Source organism: Dromiciops gliroides, chromosome 1 (assembly GCF_019393635.1).
Source record: "Dromiciops gliroides isolate mDroGli1 chromosome 1, mDroGli1.pri, whole genome shotgun sequence".
Taxonomy (NCBI): domain Eukaryota; kingdom Metazoa; phylum Chordata; class Mammalia; order Microbiotheria; family Microbiotheriidae; genus Dromiciops; species Dromiciops gliroides.
The window spans coordinates 72,682,026-72,705,783 of record NC_057861.1 but is presented as its reverse complement, the minus strand read 5'-3'; the positions used below and the strand labels follow the sequence as shown (position 1 = coordinate 72,705,783).

General features: G+C 42.9%; 1 protein-coding gene across 1 annotated transcript; it reads right to left on the bottom strand.

Moving 5' to 3' along the window:
- Nucleotides 1–21,850: 21,850 nt before the first annotated feature.
- On the bottom strand, nt 21,851–22,903 carry LOC122753235 (beta-1,3-galactosyltransferase 2-like). The gene has a single exon (XM_044000553.1). The coding sequence runs from the start codon at nt 22,901–22,903 to the stop codon at nt 21,851–21,853; it is 1,053 nt and encodes a 350-aa protein (XP_043856488.1).
- Nucleotides 22,904–23,758: the final 855 nt, after the last annotated feature.

The following is a 23,758-nucleotide window of genomic DNA, read 5'->3' as shown; positions in this document are numbered from 1 at the left end:
GATAAAGCACCAGTCCTGGATTCAGGAGGACCTGAGTTCAAATCCAGCCTCAGATATTTGACACTTACTGTGTGACCTTGGACAAGTCACTTAACCCTCATTGCCCCACCCCCCAAAAAAATCTGCATTCTTTTCCCTTGTGAACTGCTAAACCATGAAGATAGGAGGGTCTCCTTATTTGTAGAAGACCCCAGCTGCACAAGCAGTACCCCAACCTGGCACAGATAACAGGTGCCTTGTCTTGCCTCCCAAGGACACACAGGGAGTCCAGCTTGGAGTACAACAACAAATAATGTCAGCTCATTGTTGTTGTTATTATACAAATTGTTTTCGTGTTTTTGCTCACTTCAATTTATATTGGTTCATGAGAGTCTTCCTAGGTTTCTCTGAAACCATCCCTTTGATTATTTCTTACAATAAAAGAATATTCATTACATTCATATACTATAATTTTTCTGACTACTCCCTGATTAGTGGGTACTTCTTTAGTTTCCAGTTCTTTGCTATCAGGGAAGAGCTGCTATAATTTTTTTTTTTACATATGGATCTTTCTCCTCTTTCTTTTATCTCTTGGAGGTATAGGTCTAATAATTGTACAATTAAGTCAAAGGGTATGTGGGGGCCAAAATTGGATATACTGAGAGCTATTTGGGTGACTCACCTTAATATTGGGGTCCTGGAAATATGAGGGACATTTTTTAGGTTTAATCTCTCCTCTGAGCTATTCTTTTTAGATACTTCTCCCAGGCCAATAAGAAAGGAGCCTCTAAGCTTTAGTTCACAAAAGGATCAGATTTTATTACTTGGGAATTGATTAAACAACAAAGGTGAAACTAATAAAAATCAAAAATAAGGAAATGGGAAAATAGAAATACAGATAGATGCTCTTAACTCTAAACTGAGCCTAAGCTGGTTCAAAGGAATTTAGGGTTTTCTGTAGGTAACTCACCCAAGCCTGAACAGCCCGCCAGACCGAGAACCAGCACGCTGCCAACCCTGACCTCAGTCAACCGCCAGAGAGAGTGTTCCCTGCTCCCAGAAGTGCCCGAGAGCTTCACCTCCTGGAAGTGCCTCGCCTCCCTTCAGGTGGCATTCAATCTTTCCTCCCCCAAAAGGGGAGGTCCTTCAAAAGCTGCTCATGGAGAGTTCTTCTTCTGGCCAGGTATGGCCCCTCCCAAGTGATTCAGCTAAAACTTGCGATATTAATCTTTACCACAAATAATTTTTACCACAGGTATATACACAGTTTAGTAACTTTTTGATCATAGTTCAAAATTGCTTTTTCAAAATGACCAGACAATTCAGAACTCTACCAACAATGCATTAATGTAACCAAAGCCATGCTCCAATATTTATAATTTTCCTTTTTTATCAACTTTTCCAATCTGATGGATATGAGATAGAACTTCAGACTTGCTATAATTTGCATTTCTCCAACAGTGATTTGGAGCACTTTAATGTGGCTATTGATAGCTTGGATTTCTTCCTTAGAAAATTGCCTGGTTATATCTTTTGACTATTTACTAATAAGGGAATTGACTTTAGTCTTATAAATTTGAGTCTATTACTTCTATATACTGGAAATGAGACCCTTATCAAATAAATTTGTTGCAAAGATGTTCCTCCATTTATGTTTCCCTTCTAATTTTATCTGCATTTAATTTATTTGCACAAAAATGTTCTAATTTTATGTAATTAAAATTCTCTATTTTATCCTAGGTGATTCTGAACAAGGACATAATTAAAAGGAGAAGTTTCTAAGGGAGAGGAGAGGGGATGAGATCTAAGACACAGGTAGCAGAGTTAGCCTAGGCAAGAATAAAAACCACCTCTTCCTCAGAGCCAGGAACAAAGTTAAAGAGAGCAGGTAAAGGTATAAAGGAAGGGGTTTGTGGTACTTAGAGGGAAAAGAGGGAGATCTATCTGGATAGGATCTATTTTCTTAGTAAAGTAAAACTGTACTTCCAATCTTCTCTCTGACACTTACAAGCTGTGAGACCCAAGACAAGTTCTTTCCCCACTATGACCCTCAACTTCCTCATCTATAAAATGGGAAGGATAATTGTTATATTACCTACTTCACAGAGTTATGGAAAATGTGCTTTGTAAACCTTAAAGTGCTACAGAAATTAAAGTTATCCCTTATATATTTCCCATCCCAGGCTTAACTGAACCTCCAACTCACCCTAGGACTCCTCTCCCAGTCCTTCCGAGAGAAGCTTAGGGTTTAGACTGCCCCCCACCAACTGGAGGAGATAGTGAAGTTCAGCACCAAGGACAGGGGAAAGTCACCACAGAATCCTAGAACACTAAGGGGACCTCAGTTACCATCTAGTCCAATCCATTACCTTTACCAAGAATCCTTTCTACTATATCACTAACCTTTGCTCAAAGACCTATTGTGAGAGGCTGAGGGCAAGCACCCCTTCTCCCCCAACAGCATTTCTGTATGTGCTGTTAACAACTTTTTTTAAAATGTTTTCTACAGTATTGATATCATTACTGATTAAATCAAGGGAAGGTGTGATTATAGCTAAATGAAAACTTTTCCAGATGTTCCAGCTCAATGACTCAAAATACAGGTAGTTTTAAAGATTTTCAAGTCATTGAAATAGGGTACTGGGGAAAGTTTGCAATCAGCCACAATCACACTTCCATTCAACCTCACAGAGAATATTAACATTATATAAAGCTTTTGTTTTTCCTATGGTAATAACAATAGACTACCCTTCCTTCCATCTTCCCACCCCTGGCAAAAAAAAGCTATACTAAAACTTATGTGGTAAAAATTATTTGTGGTAAAGATTAATATCACAAGTTTTAGCTGAACCATTTGGGAGGGGCCACACATGGCCCACCCTGAGATTACGTATGCTACTGAGGTCAGAAGGAGAACTCTCCAAGAGCAGCTTTTGAAGGACCTCCCCTTTTGGGGGAGGAAAGATTACATGCCACCTGAAGGGAGGCGAGGCACTTCCAGGAGGCGAAGCTCTCGGGCACTTCCGGGAGCAGGGAACACTCTCTCTGGCGGTTGACTGAGGTCAAGATTGGCAGCGTGCTGGTTCTCGGTCTGGCGGGCTGTTCAGGCTTGGGTGAGTTACCTACAGAAAACCCTGAATTCCTTTGAACCAGCTTAGGCAGCATCTATCTGTATTTCTATTTTCCCATTTCCCTAGCTTTGATTTTTATTATAAGCTTTGATTTTTATTATTTTTGATTATTTTTATTAGTTTCACCTTTGTTGTTTAATCAATTCCCAAGTAATAAAATCTGATCATTTTGTGAACTAAAGCATAGAGGCTCCTTTCTTATTGGCCTGGGAGAAGTATCTAAAAAGAATAGTTCAGAAGGGAGATTAAACCTAAAAAAGGTCCCTCGTACAGCTAGATGGTGCAGTGGATAAAGCACAGGCCCTGGATTCAGGAGGACCTGAGTTCAAATCTAGCCTCAGACACTTGATACTTACTAGCTGTGTGACACTGGGCAAGTCGCTTAACCTCCATCGCCCTACAAAACAAAAACAAAACAAAATAATAAACATTTTGGGGCAGCTAGGTGGCGCAGTGGATAAAGCATCAGCCCTGGATTCATGAGTACCTGAGTTCAAATCTGGCCTCAGACACTTGATACTTACTAGCTGTGTGACCCTGGGCAAGTCACTTAACCCCCATTGCCCGGCAAAAAAAAAAAAGAGAGAGAAGCATAGTGTTCAGAAGAAGAGAAGTAACACCCATAATATACCCCACCTGGTCAGTCCACATCTCTTATATCATATTCCATTCTGAGGTGTACATTTTAGGACAGTGTACAGAGAGATATAAACAAAAAGATGATGAAGGACCTTGAGATCATTTCATATCAGCACTACATGAAGTAACTGTTGATGTGATCCAACCAGCCCACTCTGCACTATCATCTTTTACCTTTTGACCAGCCTCCCCACCATACCTCTGGCTGTTCTTGGTGAGGTAGACCCAATAGAGTCTCACAGAACACATCACTATCTGGCACAAGGTTGGACCTCAAGAGAGGGCCTTAAACAGTCTCATCACCTGTCTCTTTCCATGTGCCTCTCTCCAACAAGAGATAATGTGCTTGGAATCATTCCCTGATGGCATATATACTCTCTCCATCTCAGTGATGCTGAACCCCCCAATTACCAATTTACAAAACTTTTCTTTATCTCCAACTGCCTACGCCCTTAATTCCATTCCCCTCAACCTTATCCCAATATTCTACTTCAGAACAATCTCCTGGCTGTTCCATGAACAAGACATTCCATCTCTTAGCTCCAAATATTTTCTCTGACTGTCCTCCATACCTGGAACTCTCTTTCTCCTTAATTCCACCTATTGACTCCCCTGATTTCCTTTAAGTCTCAACTAATATCACATCTTTTGTTATAAAAATCTGGAATAAAGAGAAACTGAGGCACAAAGTTCTGAGCATGGTTAATTTATTAACAAGGCTAGCAGTTGCCAGCTGCTGATCAAGAGAGATTCAAAACTCCTCAGTAGTCAAGGATGCATTTTTTTTTTTTGGTGAGGCAATTAGGGTTAAGTGACTTGCCCAGGGTCACACAGCTAGTAAGTGTCAAGTGTCTGAGGCCGGATTTGAACCCAGGTCCTCCTGACTCTAGGGCCAGTGCTCTATCCACTGTACCATCTAGCTGCCCCATCAAGGATGCATTTGACAGAACAGTCTTTTAGACAGCTGGTTACATAAGCTACAATGGTGCAAATTAAAACTAAGACTGTGATTGGTCTACATTGGAAGTAAAGGGTATGGGGGCATTTTGCTCAATCATGCTGACTCCACAAAAGGGGGTCTCCAAAATCTGTGGCAGTGGGGAAAACAGAATTAGTCAATATCTTCTGGAAATTCCTATGTTAACCATTTGCCCAGCACCAGAAAGACCTAGTGCTAGAGAAAAACATCTTATGACCAGATAAGTCATCTTCCTTATTATCTCTCTCTTCCCAGCCTAGGCATGGAGTCCAACAGACTGAGGAGCATATATTCTTTTTTCTTTTTCTTTATTTTTTGTTTTGTTTTGTTTTGTGAGGCAATTGGGGTTAAGTGACTTGCCCAGGGTCACACAGCTAGTAAGTGTTAAGTGTCTAAGGCCAGATTTGTACTCGGGTCCTCCTGACTCCAGGGCCAGTACTCTATCCACTATATCACCTAGCTGCCCCCAAGGAGCATAAATTCTTACAGACTCCCACCAAGGCCTATCAAATCTAAATCTGATCCATAAGTACTGATTCCAGTGATTACTCACAACCCTTAATTATTCAATCAATAATCAATAATCTAAATTTTACAGTTTGGCTTTTTTGCAGGGCAATGAGGGTTAAGTGACTTGCCCAGAGTTACACAGCTAGTAAGTGTCAAGTGTCTGAGGTCAGATTTGAACTCAGGTCTTCCTGAATCCAAGACCTGTGCTTTATCCACCGCACCACCTAGCAGCCCTAAATTTTACACTTTTAAAGGCAACCTTTATCAACCTTTCTTAATTCTAGTGTCTTCTCTCTGTAAATTATTTGCTGTTTGTCTGGTAGATAGCTTGTTTCTATATATTTGTTTTCATAGTGTCTCCCCTATTAGATTGTGAATTCTATGAGGCCAGAAACTATCTTTGGTTTCTTATTGTATCCCTAGTGCTTAGCATATACCTGGCACATAGTAGGCACTTAATAAATGTTTGTTGACTGTCCAAACAATTGTTTGGCTTGGAAAAGAGAAGACCTGGGGCAGGCTTGGAAGGAGGTATGGTCACTTGATAACAATCTTCAGTTATTTGATGGGTTGTCTGATGGAAGGAAAAGATTGGCTCTGCTTGCCTGGAGGGCAGAAAATACTGAGGCCAATGGGAGGAAGTGTCTACAGGCAGGTCAGCAGCTGGCCACATTTACATATTATAAGCAGGAATCTGAAACAAAGAACCAAGTGGGAGGGGAATACCTAGAAGTGCCTTCCCCCTTGGAACCATTTTTCCCCCTGTGCCTTTCCTCCTCCCCTTCATGTGTGTATTGAGGTTTATACAAATTCCTTGGCATGAGTCCTTTGAGACTGGGATTTAGTCACACAATGAGCAGAATGAGATTTTGCTTGGGGGAGTATGATCTTGGTCTTGCCCCTTTGATCTATATTGTCTCCAAGAAAGATGGTCCTGTCTTTTATTCCATAAAGCTGGAAGAAAAGAGTCTGGATGTCTTGGTATACAATTCCTTTATTTTTCTTCTATGTGGCTGGGAGTGGAGGGCTACTGAAAGCCTGGGATCACTGCTGGGGCAAGGTGAGTGTGAGGGGAAAAAACCATTCTCTTCTCAATAATTCTCAGTAACTCAACAGCGATATGGCAAAGGCTCTTTATTTCCTTCTCATGAGAAGGAGGCACCCTAGTGTGCAGCTAGTGGGTGCCAAGAAAGGGGGCTCGAAGGCCCTGTTTTATACCCTAGTCCCTAATGGGAATGGACCCTCCCCTTTTTCATCACTGGTCAGATTACTCAAGGGTTACAATCTACGTGCAAAAACTAGCTAATCTGAATGCAGTATTCCCTCCCCTCTTCCTTGTATGGGCATAACTCAGGAGAGGACCTTATTGAGACCAGAGCTCCTTGAACCATGTGATTTTGTTACCCTGAGGGGGAGGAGGGGATCTGAGACCTTTGTTCTACAAACAGGTCAGGAGGAGTATGACTGACTTATATCCACATTGAGAGGAGACAGCTACCCATTTTCTCACAGTGGGCCTTGGGGCTGTAGCTTTGCTCTCTTGTGATGACCACAGCAGGGATCTGAAGGATGAAACAGGCTGAGTAGATGAGACTGGACCAGAGGGGGTGGATGAGACTAGAAATAGCTTGTGAAACCCCCCAACTAAGGGAAGCTGCCTTCTAACTCTCCAATCAGAGCAAGAGACAGTTGAGGGTACTGAGGAGGTTGCTGTTGTTCAGTTGTTTCAATCATGTCCAACTTTTCATGACCCCATCTGGAGTTTTCTTGGCAAAGATGCTGGAGTGTTTTGCATTTCCTTCTGTGATGAAATAATGGGATTTAGCAGATACTCAAAGACCCACCTGGAGATTAATCTATACTGATTGAATCAAGTGAGAGTGATTGACTGCTGATTAAGCCTACTTCAAGTTAATTGGATTATAATCACACCTGGCTATCCTTTAAGAAGGTATTGTTCTCGGGGCAGCTAGATGGCACAGTGGATAAAGCAATGGCCCTGGATTCAGGAGGACCTGAGTTCAAATCTGGCCTCAGACACTTGACACTTACTAGCTGTGTGACCCTGGGCAAGTCACTTAACCCTCATTGCCCCGCCAAAATAAAACAAAAAACAAAAAACAAAAAAAGAAGGTATTGTTCTCAGAAACTAGACTGTGAACTCAACTTGAGAACACCTTCAAAGCCAATGGATTTGCATGACACCAACCAATCAGCTTGAAGCAGTGTGTAAGGACCGCCTCTGTTCCAGATCTATAAAAAGCTTCCACAAACAGCTTGCTGGTGGGTTCCTGATTAAAGCAGGCTTGTGGAGGAGGACTTCAGGGAGAACCCAACCAGGCTGGAACTCTAGGCTAGAGTGGAGCTGAAGCTTCTGGTTTAAGGCGACCACAATTTAGATTTCAAACATCACACTTCTCTGGCTCATTTTGCAAATGAGGAAACTCAGGCAAACAGGGTTAAGTGATTTACTAGCATACAGCTAGTTCTGGTTCCTTACATCTCTGCTGTAATGTCTGAGGCTAGATTTCAACACTGCTCTTCCTAATTCCAGGCTGGTGCTCTATCCACTATGCTATCAAGCTGGAGAGGTATCGAGTACCAAAGCTAAAGTGATATCCGTGATGATGAGACATTCTGCTCTGTGTCTACTATCTATGCTGCATCCCAGCTGTGTCTCACATGTTATCCTCCTGTGTCTTCAGTTGCGTTTCCTCTAACTCTGGGAACTTTTGGTTTTTAAAAATGGTTCACCATAGCATTTAGTGAGCATCAGCATCAGCAATGCTGTTCGTATTCAATTCCTGTATAATTCAACTCTGGTTCCTTACATCTCTGCTTCTCTTTGGTGCTTAGAGGTGGTAAGAAAAGGAAAAAAAACCACCCAATTGCAGTATTTGGTGGGTCACTTCCCTCAAAGCATACTCATTCAAGCTCATGGAAACTTGCTCACACATAAACATGTGTGATAGAGAGCACTTCCCCCACTTCAGAACAGACCTGAGTCTTCTCTAACTGCTTCCTCTTGACCATGAACTAAGAGTGGATTAGAGAGGGTTAAGCCAACAGTTCTCAAAATCTGGTCCAGGGACCCCTGGGGGTACCCAAGACCCTTTCAGAGCAGTCTCTGAAGTTGAAGCTTTTCATAATACTAAGATGTTTTCATTTCTAATATGACCATATTTAATATTTATGTAGCACCTAATATGTACCTGGAATTGTGCTAAACCTTTACATATATTATTCCATATAGATAATATTACATATAAGGCAACAAGGTGGTATAGTAGATAGAGCCCTGGGCCTAAAGTCAGGAAGTCTCACCTTCCTGAGCTTGAATCTGGCCTCAGACACTTTCTAGCTGTGTGACCCTGGACAAGTCACTTCACCCCATTTGTCTCAGTTTCCTCATCTATAAAATGAGCTGAAGAAGGAAATGTCAAATAACTCCAGTATCTTTGCCAAGAAAACCCCAGAGTCATGAAGAGTTGTACACAACTGAACAACCACAATGGTGTCTGAGCCTTCCACTCAAACCTTCTACAAGCAAAGGGTGGATGACCATTTGTTAGGTATGTTATAGAAGGAATACTTGCTCGTGTCCTTTTTGATTTAGAGGAGGGCTTCTTAAACTTTTTCTACTCACAGCCCCTTTTTGCCCAAGAATTTTGTACGTGACCCCAGGTATACAGATATATAAAATACGTATATATAACCTTTTAATGTTGCCAAATTTTTTGCAACCCCCACATTCAGTTACATGACCCCATATGGGGTCATGACCCACAGTTTAAGAAGCTTTGGACTAAAGGACTTCTAAGGTCCCTTCCAAGTCTGGTAACAACAACCACAATAATAGGTAACACTGATATAGCACTTTACATATGTGCCTTCCTTTGATCCTTACAACAAACCTGTGAGATGCTATTATTATTATTCCCCATTTTAGAGATGAGAAGACTGGGGCAGAGGGTAAGGGACTTGCCCACGTCACACAGCTAGTAAGTATCTGAGGCCAGATTTGAACTCAGCTCTTCCTGACTCCAGGTCCACTGAGATCCCTTGTTACCGCTATACCACCTAGCTGCCTCAATAAAAGTCTAGGTGAAATTCTTTGATTCTATGAAAGTCCACCTCCTCCAAGAAGCCTTCCCTGTGCCTTTCCCCCAAAGGAACTTCCCCTTTTGACCTCACACAGTATTTTGATGTGCCCCTCTCTAATGTACTTATCACAAAATATTGTGTATTATGGTTACATACAGAACATGTTATAAGTATAGCCAGAGGACCCTTCAAAAGTGGGCTCAGGGGGCAGCTAGGTGGCACAGTGGATAGAGCACTGGCTCTGGAGTCAGGAGGACCTGAGTTCAAATCCGGCCTCAAACACTTAACAATTACTGGCTGTGTGACCCTGGGCAAGTCACTTAACCCCAATTGCCACACACACACACACACACACACACACTCACTCACTCACTCACTCACTCACTCACTCTGGGCTCAGTAAGCTTAAGGCACACTTTGGGTCAACGTCTGTTAAAAACTGCATCTCCTGAAAATCCCTGCTCAGAGCCTAGACCCCAGTAGGAGCTGTGTTCCTGGCTGCACCATCTAGCAGGACATCCAAGGTGCAAGTGGTGAAAGAGAAATTGGGGATTTCTACAAGAGCCCAAACCTAGCACATTTCAATGGATGCCCTTCAGTCAGAAAGGAAATGCCCAGAGGCTCTGGCTTTTGTATATGAAGATATCCAAGGACTGAAGCCCTTTGAGGTGATCAATGTAATCCCACCAGCCTCAGAGTCCCAGCCAATACATAGCTGCTCCAGCTGCTCTGGTTTCTCTGGCTTCTCCAGCAAAACTTTTTTGTTTTTTTTGTTTTTTTATTTTTTGCAGGGCAATGGGGGTTAAGTGACTTGCCCAGGGTCACACAGCTAGTAAAGTGTCTGAGGCCTGATTTGAACTCAGGTACTCCTGAAGCCAGGGCCGGTACTTTATCCACTGTGCCACCTAGCTGCCCCAAAACTTTTTTACAGGTTGTCTGCATTCTCTCTCTTTTTTTTTTTTTTGTGGGGCAATGGGGGTTAAGTGACTTGTCCAGGGTCACACAGCTAGTAAGTGTCAAGTGTCTGAGGCCAGATTTGAACTCAGGTCCTCCTGAATCCAGGGCTGGTGCTTTATCCACTGCGCCACCTAGCTGCCCCTTGTCTGCATTCTCTTGCTTCTCATCATTTTCTTGCTATGGCTAGTCTTCATGAGACTCTCTCAAGACTCAACACCAAAACTATGACATCCATGCATGTATCCCCAGACTTGGTACAAATTACAGACTGGCTTCTGGATCCTGCTTCTTCTCTTACCACTTAAATGAAGCTAGAGCAGCTCCGGTCACTCAATATACTGTCATATTTTCTGCCTGCTGTAAGATACATGAGGTTTCATCTTTCAGTACAAATTTCTTCCATGACCAACTCAGAGACTAACCAAAGCCCTGAGAAGCTTGGCCTGTGGCTTGTGAAGCATGCCTGTCTCCAGATTGGCCTGGCCTTCAAGTCTGGTGAAGTCTGAAATAGCTCCTGGTATCTGCTACCTTCCCTCAGTCCTCTTCCTAGAGGAGGAATTTCTCAGGAGAACACTTACAATGTCATAAGAACAAGCACGGACCCAAAGAAGAAATATGAAAAGACAATCAATCCCACCCTATTCCTTTAGAGAGGTGGGAGGGCAACTGGTGCGGCACCTTGCTTTTCTGCAATGTGTTGGTCAGTTTGGCTGGTTTTCTCCTCTTCCCATTTTTTCCTCTGTAATAAATATTATTTGTTATATGGAATGTCTCTGTTTTAGATGATGGTGGAAGAATACCAGGAAAAATTCTGATCATGGAAAATACAAATCAATAAAAAATGTAGTTTAAAAAGAAAAAAAAAATCGCATCTCCCGTATTGTGGTTTTCCTTTTGCCAAAGTAAAGGACAAATTAACTTAATTCAAAGGCATTTAATTAAAGAGAATTACTAAGGAATAACACCTCCTTTCCCCCTACCACGGTGGCTGGCATCCCAGCTATAACACTTTTGTGCCTTAAATTACTCCCAACCCCTGGATGCCCAGGCCGGTGGCCTCTGCTGGACTCCTACTTGTCCACTGAGATGCTACTGCCATCTATTGACGCTTTCCTGAGTTGCAGCTTCTAGGTAAGTGCTTATCGCTTCTCATTGTGTGTATACTTAGCCCAGATATAGGTCCACTAAGGTACTGTGGTGGATAAAGTATGGGGCCTGTAGGCAGGAAGACCCAAGTTTAAATCCAACCTTAGACACTTTCTGGCTGGGTGACCTTGGGCACTTAACCTCTATCTGCCACATTGCCCTCAACTCTAAGATGAGGACTTACCTCCCAGGATTGTTCTGAGGATCAAATGAGACAATATTTGTAAAGTGATTGATACATAGTAGGCACTTAATAAATGTTTGCTTCCTTTCTTATGTGATTCAACCAGAACAGATAAAAGCCCCTTAGCTGAAAATCCACCTTTTGAACGGCTTTTGTTTTCCTTTAGAGTCAATTCCCTGAGTCTAGTCTGCTATTTTGGTTGGGGAGAAGAAATTCCTTTCAACTCCCATCATGTCCTTGGATGCCACCTATGGCTGTGCAAACTATTCTGCAAAGTATTTTACTTTAGTGGGACTGGAGGGGGCTACCTGAACCTGGTGACGTTTGTGTTACATTCCAGCAGGTTTAGCAAAAATTTAAATTATTCCTCTCCTTAGAGGAGTTAGCATTAATAAAAACAACAACAACAAAAACCTAGAGGAAGGATCCCAATCCCAATCAGGCAGATCCTCTGTGCAAGATTTATCAGAGGATATGAATCAGAATTGTACAGAATGAGAAGGCATCGATAGTTTTGGATCCATGCTGATGGACAGCGTATCCACATTGATGAGATGATGGATCTGTTGAGGTGTATGACAGTTGCTATTAGTGAGTGAACATGACAGTGTTGTCACACCTAGCTCATTCCCCTGCCATCTGCACTCTACAAAGAGCAGCAGGCTGCCTTTTGGGGAGGTGGTGAGGCAATGGACGTTAAGTGACTTGCCCAGGGTCACACAGTTAGTAAGTGTCAAATGTCTGAGGCTAGATTTGAACTCAGGTCCCCCTGACTCCAGGGCTGGTGTTCTATTCACTGCGCCACCTAGCAGCCCCATGGAGGTTCATACTGCCATTTAACAAATTAATTAGTCACCCAGGTAAGAGATGAAGGATTTAATTTGATCCCCAGGTGATGCTAGCCTACATCAGAGCTGGTCAATGTGCATGCACTTTTCATTATGGCTGCAGTCTTCCTCAGCTATTCACCAGATGGCATTCTGACTATACATGAGTAACTGATTCTCTCTCACTGGCCTGGTTGGCTGGAGCTGGTCCCGGGTCTTATGAAAATCTAGGAATATGACATGGAATATTCTCAAAATTCACCAAAAAGGGAAGTCTTCCTCATCTCTGCTCCAAGCCCTAATTTCCTGCAGTCTCTTCTCATTTATGTACCCAATTCATAGAATTTAACAATTCAGGGCAGCTAGATGGCCCAGTGGATAGAGCACTGGCCTTGGAGTCAGGAGTACCTGGGTTCAGATCTGGCCTCAGACACTTGACACTTACTAGCTAGAAATTACTAGCTGTGTGACCCTGGGCAAGTCACTTAACCCCAATTGCCTCACTAAAAAAAAAAAAAAGAATTTAACAATTCACTTTTTAAAATATAATTTGTGAGGGGGCAGCTAGGTGGCACAGTGGATAAAACACCAGCCCTGGATTCAGGAGGACCTGAGTTCAAATATGGCCTCAAACACTTGACACTAGCTGTGTGACCCTGGGCAAGTCACTTAACCCTCATTGCCCTGCAAAAAAAAATAATAAAATAAAATAAAAAATATATAATTTGTGATAGTTTTATGTTTGACAGTCACCAGCCAACTGAATATTTTCATACACAAAGAAGAAAAAGAGAGACTCATACATGAAAGCAACTAGTCTCTTCTATGCATTTTAAAATACTCTCTATTCTCGGGTTGGTTTTTGGGGTTTTTTTGGCATTATTGTCATTAGCTCACCCTTCTCCCCTGCCCCAATTTTTTTCTACCTTAAATATTTTTTTCTTTTTTCTTTTCTTTTTTTTTCCTTTTTTTTTTTTTTTGGTGAGGCAATTGGGGTTAAGTGACTTGCCCAGGGTCACACAGCTAGTAAGTGTTAAGTGTCTGAGGTCGGACCTGAACCCAGGTCCTCCTGACTCCAGGGCCAGCACTCCATCCACTGCTCCACCTAACTGCCCCGCACCTTAAATGTTTTTAAACCCCCCTGGTAACAAGTTAGCAAAGTTAAGTAAAACAAATATTCACATTGACCATGTCTGAAAATGGGCATCTATATTCTATGCCTCTTCTCTCAAGAGGTAGGAAATACACTTCCCATCAGTTCTCTGGAGGCATGGGCTGGTCACTAAATGGATTAGAATTTTCAAGTCTTTCAAAACTGATTTTCCTTAAATGCTGTAATATAACATATAAATCTGTTTCCTGATTCCTCTCACTTTGCAGTAATTCATACATATCTTCCTAGGTTTCTCTGGATCCATCCTTTTCATCATCTATTATGATACAACAATATTCCGGGGGCATCTAGGTAATGCAGTGGATAAAGCACCGGACCTGGATTCAGGAAGACCTGAGTTCAAATCCAGCCTCAGACACTTGTCACGTACTGGTTGTGTGACCCTGGATGAGTCACTTAACCCTCATTGCCCTGCCCCCCCCCAAAAAAAAACCAAAAACCTCCAATATTTTACTACATTCACACATCATGATTTGTTCAGCCATTTCCCAATTGATGGGCACCTCTTCCATTTTCAATAAGAATAGAAGAGATTCCAAGAAAAAAATGCTGTTATAAATATTTTTGAGAGTCAAATAATTTATTGAAATCTGATGTGGTTTTTTTTCTTTAGAAATGCTAGGTGGTACAGTGAATAGAGCACCAGCCCTGTAGTCAGGAGGACCTGAGTTCAAATTCAACCTCATATACTTGCTGGCTTAACCTGATTGCCTCCAAAAATAAATGTCTCTTCTTTTTTTGAATGTCCATCTTTTTTCACTAACAATTAGGCCCAAGTTTGCAGGATATGTTACCTTGGTTCACATCTTGAAGCTTCATTGCTCTTTAGAATGCTTTATTCCATTCCTTCTGAAGTTTTTGGCAAATGCCTTATGTTCATCAAATTTCCTTTCCTTTATATTTGAAAGTCTTTCTTCTGGTCATTTGCAGAATTTATTGTTTGTCATTGGAATTGTTAAATTCAACTACTAAAAACTCTTGGAGTTTTCAGCATAGACATGGAAAAAGACTTGGAGCCTAATACTATCTATTTGTCAACCTCCTCGAGATTGTCGTTGTCTTTTTCCTGGAGGCAATCTATAAAGTCCTTCGACTGTCACTTTGTGTCTGTGTTCAGAAGTTCTAAGCAGTTTTCTTACATCATTTCCTATATTATAGTCTTCAGATTGTTTGACATGTAGTCTTCTAGGAGATGTACAATCCTTAAGTTGTCTCTACACATCCTGTCTTCAAGATCTTTTATGGAATTCATGTTTTCTTTCTTTCTTTCTTTCTTTTTTGCAGGGCAATGAGGGTTAAGTGACTTGCCCTGGGTCACACAGCTAGTAAGTGTCAAGTATCTGGGACTGGATTTGAACTCAGGTCCTCCTGAATCTAGGGCCGGTGCTTTATCCACTGCACCACCTAGCTGCCCCCATGTTTTCTTTTAAGGCTAATGTTTTTTGTTTCTCCTTCCAGACTGTATTTTATTTCTGCGGATTTGCATTCCCAATCAGCTATTTTCTTTTATTTTTCTTTGGGTATATTTGCCATGATGGATTCAAGTTTTCCTATTCTGCCAATTATTTCTGCTGTGCATGCCATAAACTCTGCTTTCACAATTCTTACTTCTCTTTTAAACCATCCAGGAACATCTTGTTGTGGGGCCATGCTTTCTTGGGAATCTATAGGTTCCTTTGCCACATCAGGTTATTGATTCATTTTATTTAAGTATCTAAATGTTTTAAAATATCTGTTAATAGGTGCCTGGATCCTTTTGGCTGACCTAAAGGCCATATTCCCCTCTGTTTTTAATATTTTCCCTGTGGGTTTATCTCCTTATGCTCAAAGCCCTTAATTGAAATTTTTCTCCCTGAGGTCTTGGTAATTCTAATTTGTTTTCCTTGGTTTCTTCTACTTTCTGACTCCTTCCTATTTGATGGTGGTTTTTCTGGAGGCTGGACATCAAAGTTGTTTCAACTTCCTTGAACTCTGGGCAATTCATGTTTCATCAACTTCAATCTCTGCCACAAGTGATTTCTAAAGAGATAGAACTGGAACCGGCTGCATAGGTGTTGGGCTCATTCCTCAGGCTTGGTGGAGCTCTATACAGCCAAGCATACATGTCCCAGCCTGGTTCTCTCTGTTCCACAGTTCTCTAAGTTCTCTTGCAACACAGAACATGGCCATACTGCTGTTCCAGATAGAGCAAGTCTCTGCCTTTTGGTTTTCTCCAGCACGGGAGGAGGAATAGAATTGATTTCTGTTGCAGGCTTCTACAACTCTGCAGACTATATGGTGAATGGTCGGGAAGGGGGTGCTGATTCAGCCCATTAGTAGTTAGAGACTAGCCTTCTCTGCTGTTGATTCATTGAGTATTTATTGTGTTTGAGTTTTAAGTGTCCTAGGCCTTTAAAACAATGGAAATATCTTTATCTCTTCCATCTAATTCCTATTTGGGAGAATTTTGAAAGTTCATAAGGATTAGAAATGTTTGGTTATCTAGCTTGTTGGTTACATGACCCAGAAAGATAAACATTTTTGTACATGTAGATTCTTTCCCTATTTATTTTTATCTCTTTGATCATTTTATTTTTTGAAGCATAGTAAAGTAGTGAGAAAAAATTGTAGGGCTGAAGTTTGCCAACTTCAGCCTGCAGGTCAAATCTGGCTCACTGCCTGTTTTTGTACAGTCTTGCAGGCTAACAATGGTCTTTACATTTTTTAAAGTTACTTAAAATAATGCTTAGTTTGCTGACCCCCTCCTCTAGAGTTTCAAAACAAAACTGTAAAATGCTTTCAAATAGCAAGCTTCCTAATTTCCTGCAGCAGAATCTACTCCCCTTCCCTGAACTTTCATTTGACTGGTAGAAACAGAGAAAAAATAAGGAAAGAACTGTATACAGTGTGGAAGATTTAAAGATATCAACTGTTCTGGCTATACAGCCAAAGGAAAAAGGCTGCTCCCAACGCCAAGGTAGACCAATGCAGAATGTTGGCTTGTGCTCAGTTCTGTATCCCAGAAGCAGTTTTCCCAAAGTCTTCCATATGATTGCTACTATTTTTGGAGGTCTAGGCATGTGCCAAACCTTCCATTCTACCTTTTCCCATTTGCTCTAGAGCTGCAGTTTCTTCAACAAAGGAAAAGGAAATCTGAAGATACTGGGAAAGTGTGCCTGCACACATTTTCTACCTTCTCTTTGACTTTGCTGTGGATTACCTCCTTCACATCTGGGAAGCATTAGAAAAACCTGTATATAGAAAAGCCTATATTATAACCATAATTATAGTTAGCTCTGTGTCTTTGTGCTCACCTTGATTGTAAACTTTATGAGGGCAGAGACCTTCCCTTAGTTTACATGCATCTTACCAAGCCTTTTCCTATGCTCTTTACATTATAGGAGCTAGTAAATATTTGTTGACTCTAACAAGGAGGTAAGTGTTTCCGTAGGACTTGGCAAGATTTTGTTTTATTTTATTTTATTATTGTTTGGTTTTTGCAGGACAATGGGGGTTAAGTGACTTGCCCAGAGTCACATAGGTAGCAAGTGCCAAGTTTCTGAGGCCGGATTTGAACTCAGATCCTCCTGAATCCAGGGCCGGTGCTTTATCCACCGCGCCACCTAGCTGTCTCCAAGATTTTATTTTAATATCCCCTGGCTGGTCATAATCACACCTTGGCTCAGTAATAGAAGGAGGGAAGAGGACAGCTAGGTGGTGCAGTGGATAAAGCACCAGCCCTGGATTCAGGAGGTCCTGAGTTCAAATTCAGCCTCAGACACTTGACACTTACTAGCTGTGTGACCCTGGGCAAGTCACTTAACCTCCATTGTCCTGCCAAAAAATATAGAAGGAAGGAAGAAAGGGAAGGAGGAAGATAGGGAGGGAGGAAAAGGGAACTGAGGGAAGGAGAGAAGGAGGTAGGGAATAAAGAAAAAAGAGGGAGGAGATGGAATAAAGAAATGAGGAAAGAAGGGTTAGAAGGAAGAAAGGAAGGGAAGAAGGAAGATAGGGAGGGAGGAAAAAGGAAGGGAGGAAAATAAGGAGGGAGGGAAAATGGTAGGGAATAAAGAAAAAAGGAGAAAGAGGACAGAGGGAATAAAAAAGGAATAAGGGAGGGGATGGAAGAAAGGGAAGGAAGGAAAGGAGTAAAGAAAGGAAGGAGGGAGGGAGGAAGGAAGGAAAGAAGGGAGTGAGGGAGGGAAGGAGGAAGGAAGAGTAGTGTGATTACAGACTTATAGGAGAGGGCAGGACACCCTCTACTGGGTTATTTGAGGTAGGTTTGTGAAAGACATTCCTAGACTTGAATGAGAAGGGTCTTAGCCACAAGAGGGAGCCTGGAGTGCACCCAGCTGGCATTTACACCATGCAGGGAGTTGGAGCTCAGCTTTTAGAGGGACTCAGGAACCTTGAAGTTATTCCTATGTTTTCCCAAGGATCTCAATCCAGTCTTCCCTGCAGGGAAGGACTGGGTCAGTGTGGCTAACTGGGGAAATTTGGTAATATTGAAAAACAATCATAAATAGGACTGAACCACAAACCCTGGGAATTATCTTTTAAGCTTTTCAGGTTCAGGCCAGGGCAAAGACCTGGGGAGGTGGCACTGTCGGTCCAGAAATCCCCCTTCTGTTCTAAAATTCTCCAAAAGCATGATGAAGGGAGATCTACTTCTATCCCCTCCCACCAGAAAATGTCTTTTGTCTGCCTCTTGGGGCAGCTAGCTGGCCCAGTGGATAGAGCACTGGCCCGGAAGTTAGAAGGACCTGAGTTCTAATCTCACTTTGGACACTTACTAGCTGTGTGACCCTGGGCAAGTCACTTACCCCCAAGTGCCTTAAACATCCAGGGCCATCTCCAGTCATCCTAATGTATATCTTGCCACTGGGCCCAGATGGCTCTGGAGGAGTGAGGCTGTTGACTTTGCACAGCCCTCCCTCACTTAAATTAAATTCAGTGCAAGTCATGACATCACCCCAATGTCATGGTTCCCTTTGAGAACAAAGGACAAACAACAACAACAAGGGTTGATGACAAGAGCTAAAGAGTGGTTAGGTTTTCCATCCACCTGGGTGTTGGATTTGGCTGGGTTGACCTGTTACTTCAGAACATTGACAGGGAGGAGGGGGCCATGATATTGCTGTTTGGTGAGATTGGTAATGAACCTACTTCTTCTGTCACAGCTGAGAAGATGCTAGGTGGGGCAGCTAGGTGGCGCAGTGTATAAAGCACTGGCCCTGGATTCAGGAGGACCTGAGTTCAAATCTGACCTCAGACCCCTGACACTTTCTAGCTGTGTGACCCTGAGCAAGTCACTTAACCCCAATTGCCTCACTTAAAAGAAAAAAAAAAAAGATGCTAGGTGAATGGAATTCTACCTGCTGAGTACACCTCTTCTGATCTTGAAGGGCTACACTTCTGGAGGAGGTGGGGAATTCAAGTAATTTCAGGTTCCCACCATCAAGTTATGATAATTCTATCAGGGCTGAGACAGGCACTTCTGTCTCAGACAGGACCCTTCTGAGACTGGCAGCTCTGCCTCCCCAAAGCTAATTTATCCAAAGAGAGAATGGGGTCACCTCCCCCTGATTATCTCTCTCCATGCCCTGATACTGAGCTTGAGTTGGAGTTAGAAGTGACTTCAGGGGGCAGCTAGGTGGCGCAGTGGATAGAGCACCGGCCCTGGAGTCAGGAGTACCTGGGTTCAAATCCGGCCTCAGACACTTAACACTTACTAGCTGTGTGACCCTGGGCAAGTCACTTAACCCCAATTGCCTCACTAAAAAAAAAAAAAAGAAGTAACTTCAGAGGCTATTTAGTCAAGACTCCTCATTTTATAAATGAGACAAATAAGATATAGAGACTGGGACTTGTACTACAAGCTCACATTTATAGGGCTGCAAAGGGCTCTACATATTTTATTTCATCTGATCCTCATGACAGACCTTTGAGACAGGTGATAACCCAAGACCCAGAGCAGTTAGATGATTCGTTCATCTCTTGGGTATCTGAGGTGGAATTTAAATCCAGGTCTTAATGATTCCCACTCCTGGGCTGTGACTTACCTGAAGTCATAAAGAAGGAGAATGGCTTTAAGGACACCTAGGTTGTGAGCCTGAGAGGCAAGGAAGAGGAGTGGCATCCTAGATAGTTCTAGAAATCTTAGGAAAAGGGGAAGGTTTGAGGGAAAGATAATGAGCTCAGATTTGAATGTGTTGAGTTTTAGATGTTTGAAAGGACACCCAGTTCAAGATGTCTAAAATAGGCAGTTGGAGATGCAAGACTGGGGGGTCAGGAGAGACATTTGGGCTGGACAAATAGATCTGAGTAATCTGCATAGAGATATTAACTGAAACTATGGAAGCTAATGAGATCACCAAGTGAAATAACATAGGGTGAGAAGAGAAGAGGATCTAGGACCAGATATCAGGGGACCCTCCATATTAAAAGGCAAGTATGTCGTCACCTAGTCTTTCTTTGAAAACTTCAAGTGAAGGAAAGACCACAACCTCTTGAAAAAAGTCCATTTACCTCTATCATGATTCTTATTTTTTTTAATTATAATTTATTTTTCAACATTCATTTTTTTTTAAAGTTTATGTTCTCAATTCTCTCCCTTGCTCCCTCCCCGACACTGTGAAGGCAAGAAATATGACATCAATTATATATGTGAAATCATGCAAAACACTTCCATATTAGCCGTGTTGCACAAAAAGTAAGAAAAATAAAGAAACTGAAAAATTATCTTTCAATTTGCATTCAGACTCCATCATTTCTTTTTCTGGAGGTGGATAGCATTTTCCATCATAAGGCCTTCAGAATTGTCTTGAACCATTGTATTGATCAGAATAGCTAAGTCATTCATGGTTGATCATCATTCATTATTGCTATTGCTGTGTACAATGTTCTCCTGATTCTGTTCACTTCACTTTGCATCAGTTCACATATATTTTCCCAGGTTTTTCTGAAATTATCTTGCTCATCATTTCTTATAGCACAGTAGTATTCCATCACAATCATATACTACAACTTGTTCATCCATTCCCCCAATTGATGAGCATCCCTTCAATGTCCAATTTTTGACACCACATAAAGGGCTGCTATAAATATTTTTATATATACAGATTCTTTCCCTTCTTCTTTGATATCTTTAGGATACTGACCTTGTAGTAGTATTGATGGATCAAAGGGTATGCACAGTTTTATAGCCCTTTGGGCTATTGTTCCCAACTGGGCTATATAGTTCCAAAATGCTCCAGAATGGTTGGATCAGTTTACAACTTCACCAACAGTGCTTTAGTGTCCCAATTTTCCCACATCCCCTCTAACATTTGTTATTTTCCTTTTCTGTCATATTAGTCAATCTGATAGGTTTGTGGTGGTACCTCAGAATTGTTTTAATTCGCATTTCTCTAATCGATAGTGATTTTGAGCATTTTTACATATGATTGTAAATAGCTTTGATTTCTTCTTCTGAAAAACTACCTGTTCATATCCTTTGACCTTTTCTCAATTGGGGAATAGGTTGTATTCTTATAAATTTGACTAAGTTCCCTATATATCTGAGAAATGAGGCTTTTATCAGAAAAACTGTAAATTTTATCCGTTTCCTGCTTTCTTTTTAATCTTGGTTGCATTAGTTTTATTTGTATAAACTCGGGTTACCAGACTCCCCATTAGAGAGGTTCTTTCTACATCTCCACACCATTCATTCATTTGGACATTCATTATGCACATCCTACCTAGAGAGAATCGGGGCCAGAGAATAGGACCATAGGACTTAGAACTGGCTTGGAGATCAGCAATCCTTCTGTTTTAAATATGGGAAAGATAAAGCCCAAAGAAGGTACCTGATTTGCCTGTGTTCAGATAGGTAGCAATTCACAGGGCTGGGATTCTGATCCAGGACCTCAGACTCCAGACCCATCACTTATTCCGAGTATTTTGCTTAACTCCTGAAATTCAGAACTGCCTCCAAAGGGTGAGGATAAATTCACAGTTGATTCTAGGTTTCCCCCTCGAGAGGCCTGGACAGGGAGGGAACACTGAAGAAGTGGTCATGACTGAGGAAGGACCCTGTATTGGTATTCAAATCCACGGGGTCATTTGTCCATCTGTCCTAGGGGACAGGGGTTAGCCTGCAAGGCCCTCTGGCCGGGGAGGCAGTGACCATTGTCTCTATTCAACTCAGAGAAGTGGGGTGGGAATGAAAGCAAGAGGAGAGTGGGTCCTTGTTCCAGCCCCTCATTTCACAGGGCAGGTCGTATTGACTGACTGGAAGTCTCGCCAAATCTGCAGCAGCTCCCGGGGCTGGAAGTGGTGAACCAGGGCGAGTCTATGGAAGGCACAGTGCTCATACTTTCGTCGAAACATTAGGAAGGTGTCGGGAGGAGGAGGAGTGGGCTTCACCCCTAACTGTTCTATGCACAAGCCCACAAATACATCTTCCAAGTAGATGGCCTTGAGAGTCTGAGCCACATCCGAGATCCTGAGGGCTAAGGGGCCAGACATAACATAGCCAGGACCCCCACAGTATGGGGGGTACTTGTCCTGCAAGTACAATTCTTGGGGCATGTACCACTTGTAAGCAGGGTTCCGAATAGGGCCTGTATTTTTGTAGATGTAACCTGTGATAAAGTCAGGCCGTGGGGGTCCATTGGGTTGGAGCACCTTCTGTACCAGAAAGCTAGGGTTGAGGAAGACATCACCATCGACCTTGAGCACATACTGAGCATTGGGACAGTACTGGGCCATCCACTTCAGCCCCATGAGGACCTTGAGAGTCAGGTTGACATATGTATCCAGGAAGCCCACCTGGAGGAGATCCCCATGTTCCTTGTCCTCTTCTTTTAGGAGGGTATGAATTTCTTTGGTGAAAAGGGGTGGGGGCAGACCAAGAACAAAGAGGCGGCGGATGATCACACCTGGTATTAAGGTCTCATTGCCCCATGTTTCCCGGATGGCTTGGCGCATCCCCACATCCTGGGGCTGGGTCATCACCAGCATGAGCAGGAAGGGAGCACCTCTGGGACCATCACACTTGTTAGGGTGATTGAGTAGAAAAGGATAGGAGTGAGGGTACCTGAGGTCCAAGGGATGTGGTGTTCGAGCCTGCCACTCAAACTTCCTTAGAGAAGGACTTGGAGTATCCTCATCCAGCTCTGTAGAGATCAAGGACCTCAAATCCATGGAAGGAGTCTGGGAATCTACAAACTGACCCACCAGAAGTACCAGCAGCCCCCCCAAGGCTGTGCTCACCAGAACCCTCAGTATCAGACTCCCCCTGATCGGCCTCATGGTGCCAAGGTTGTCCTGGGTAGGGAGGAGAGAGACACCTGGTTAGTGCTGGGTGCAGGGTTCCATACAACCCCAGTTTCTGGTCACATAGCCAGTCCCTTCCCCTCCCACTGTGAGTCAACTATTTCCTGGTGTGGGGGGTCCCGGATTTGTAGATCCGGGAACAATAGGAAAGATAAGGGCAGGTTCCCCCTTTGTGTTAGGCTAGCTGCCAATTTAGCACTGGAGGAACACCAAGAGGGGTAAGTCAGAAGGGTTAGGGAGCTTGCCCTGTAAGGGGAGTTGGGGGCGGAGGTGCTGGGCGGGGAAGAGTCCTCAGCTGGGAGTCAAGAGCCCTGGCTATTAGGCTCAGCTCGGCCACTGACTCACCTAAGACAAATCACTCCTCCTCTTGGGGCTTTGGGTTTCCCCATCTGTGAAATGAGGAGAGTTGACCTGAATGACTGCTAAGGTCCCCTCTAGCTATGAGAGTATGATTTTTATGAGATTAAAAGACTGAGGCCTGGAGGGGCCCCACCCTGCCTGCATGGAAGCAACCAACCCCTGGTTGGGCAAAAAGGAGCTATCCCTGTGGTCCCCTTCAGAGAACTCTGGTGTGAAAAGCAGGAATCACTTGAATTCCCCCCCCTCCACACACACACACACCCTGCATTTCTTGCTTTGCTCGTTGCTCTCCTGTCTAAAGTTCTTCCTTCCTCCCAGACCTAGAACTAGCCACTGTCCCTGAGCCTCAAGATCTCCCTGGGGAAAAGTCAGTCTTTCCTGTGAAAGGCCCCTGCCTTTCCCCTACCCCAGCCCACCCCTGTCTACCCCAGCTCCAGCTGCCCAGAGCTTTAGTTTCCCACTAGGGTCATA

Excerpts from the sequence above, each read along its gene's own strand:
- LOC122753235 (XM_044000553.1), bottom strand. The coding sequence starts at position 22,903 with ATGAGGCCGATCAGGGGGAGTCTGATACTGAGGGTTCTGGTGAGCACA.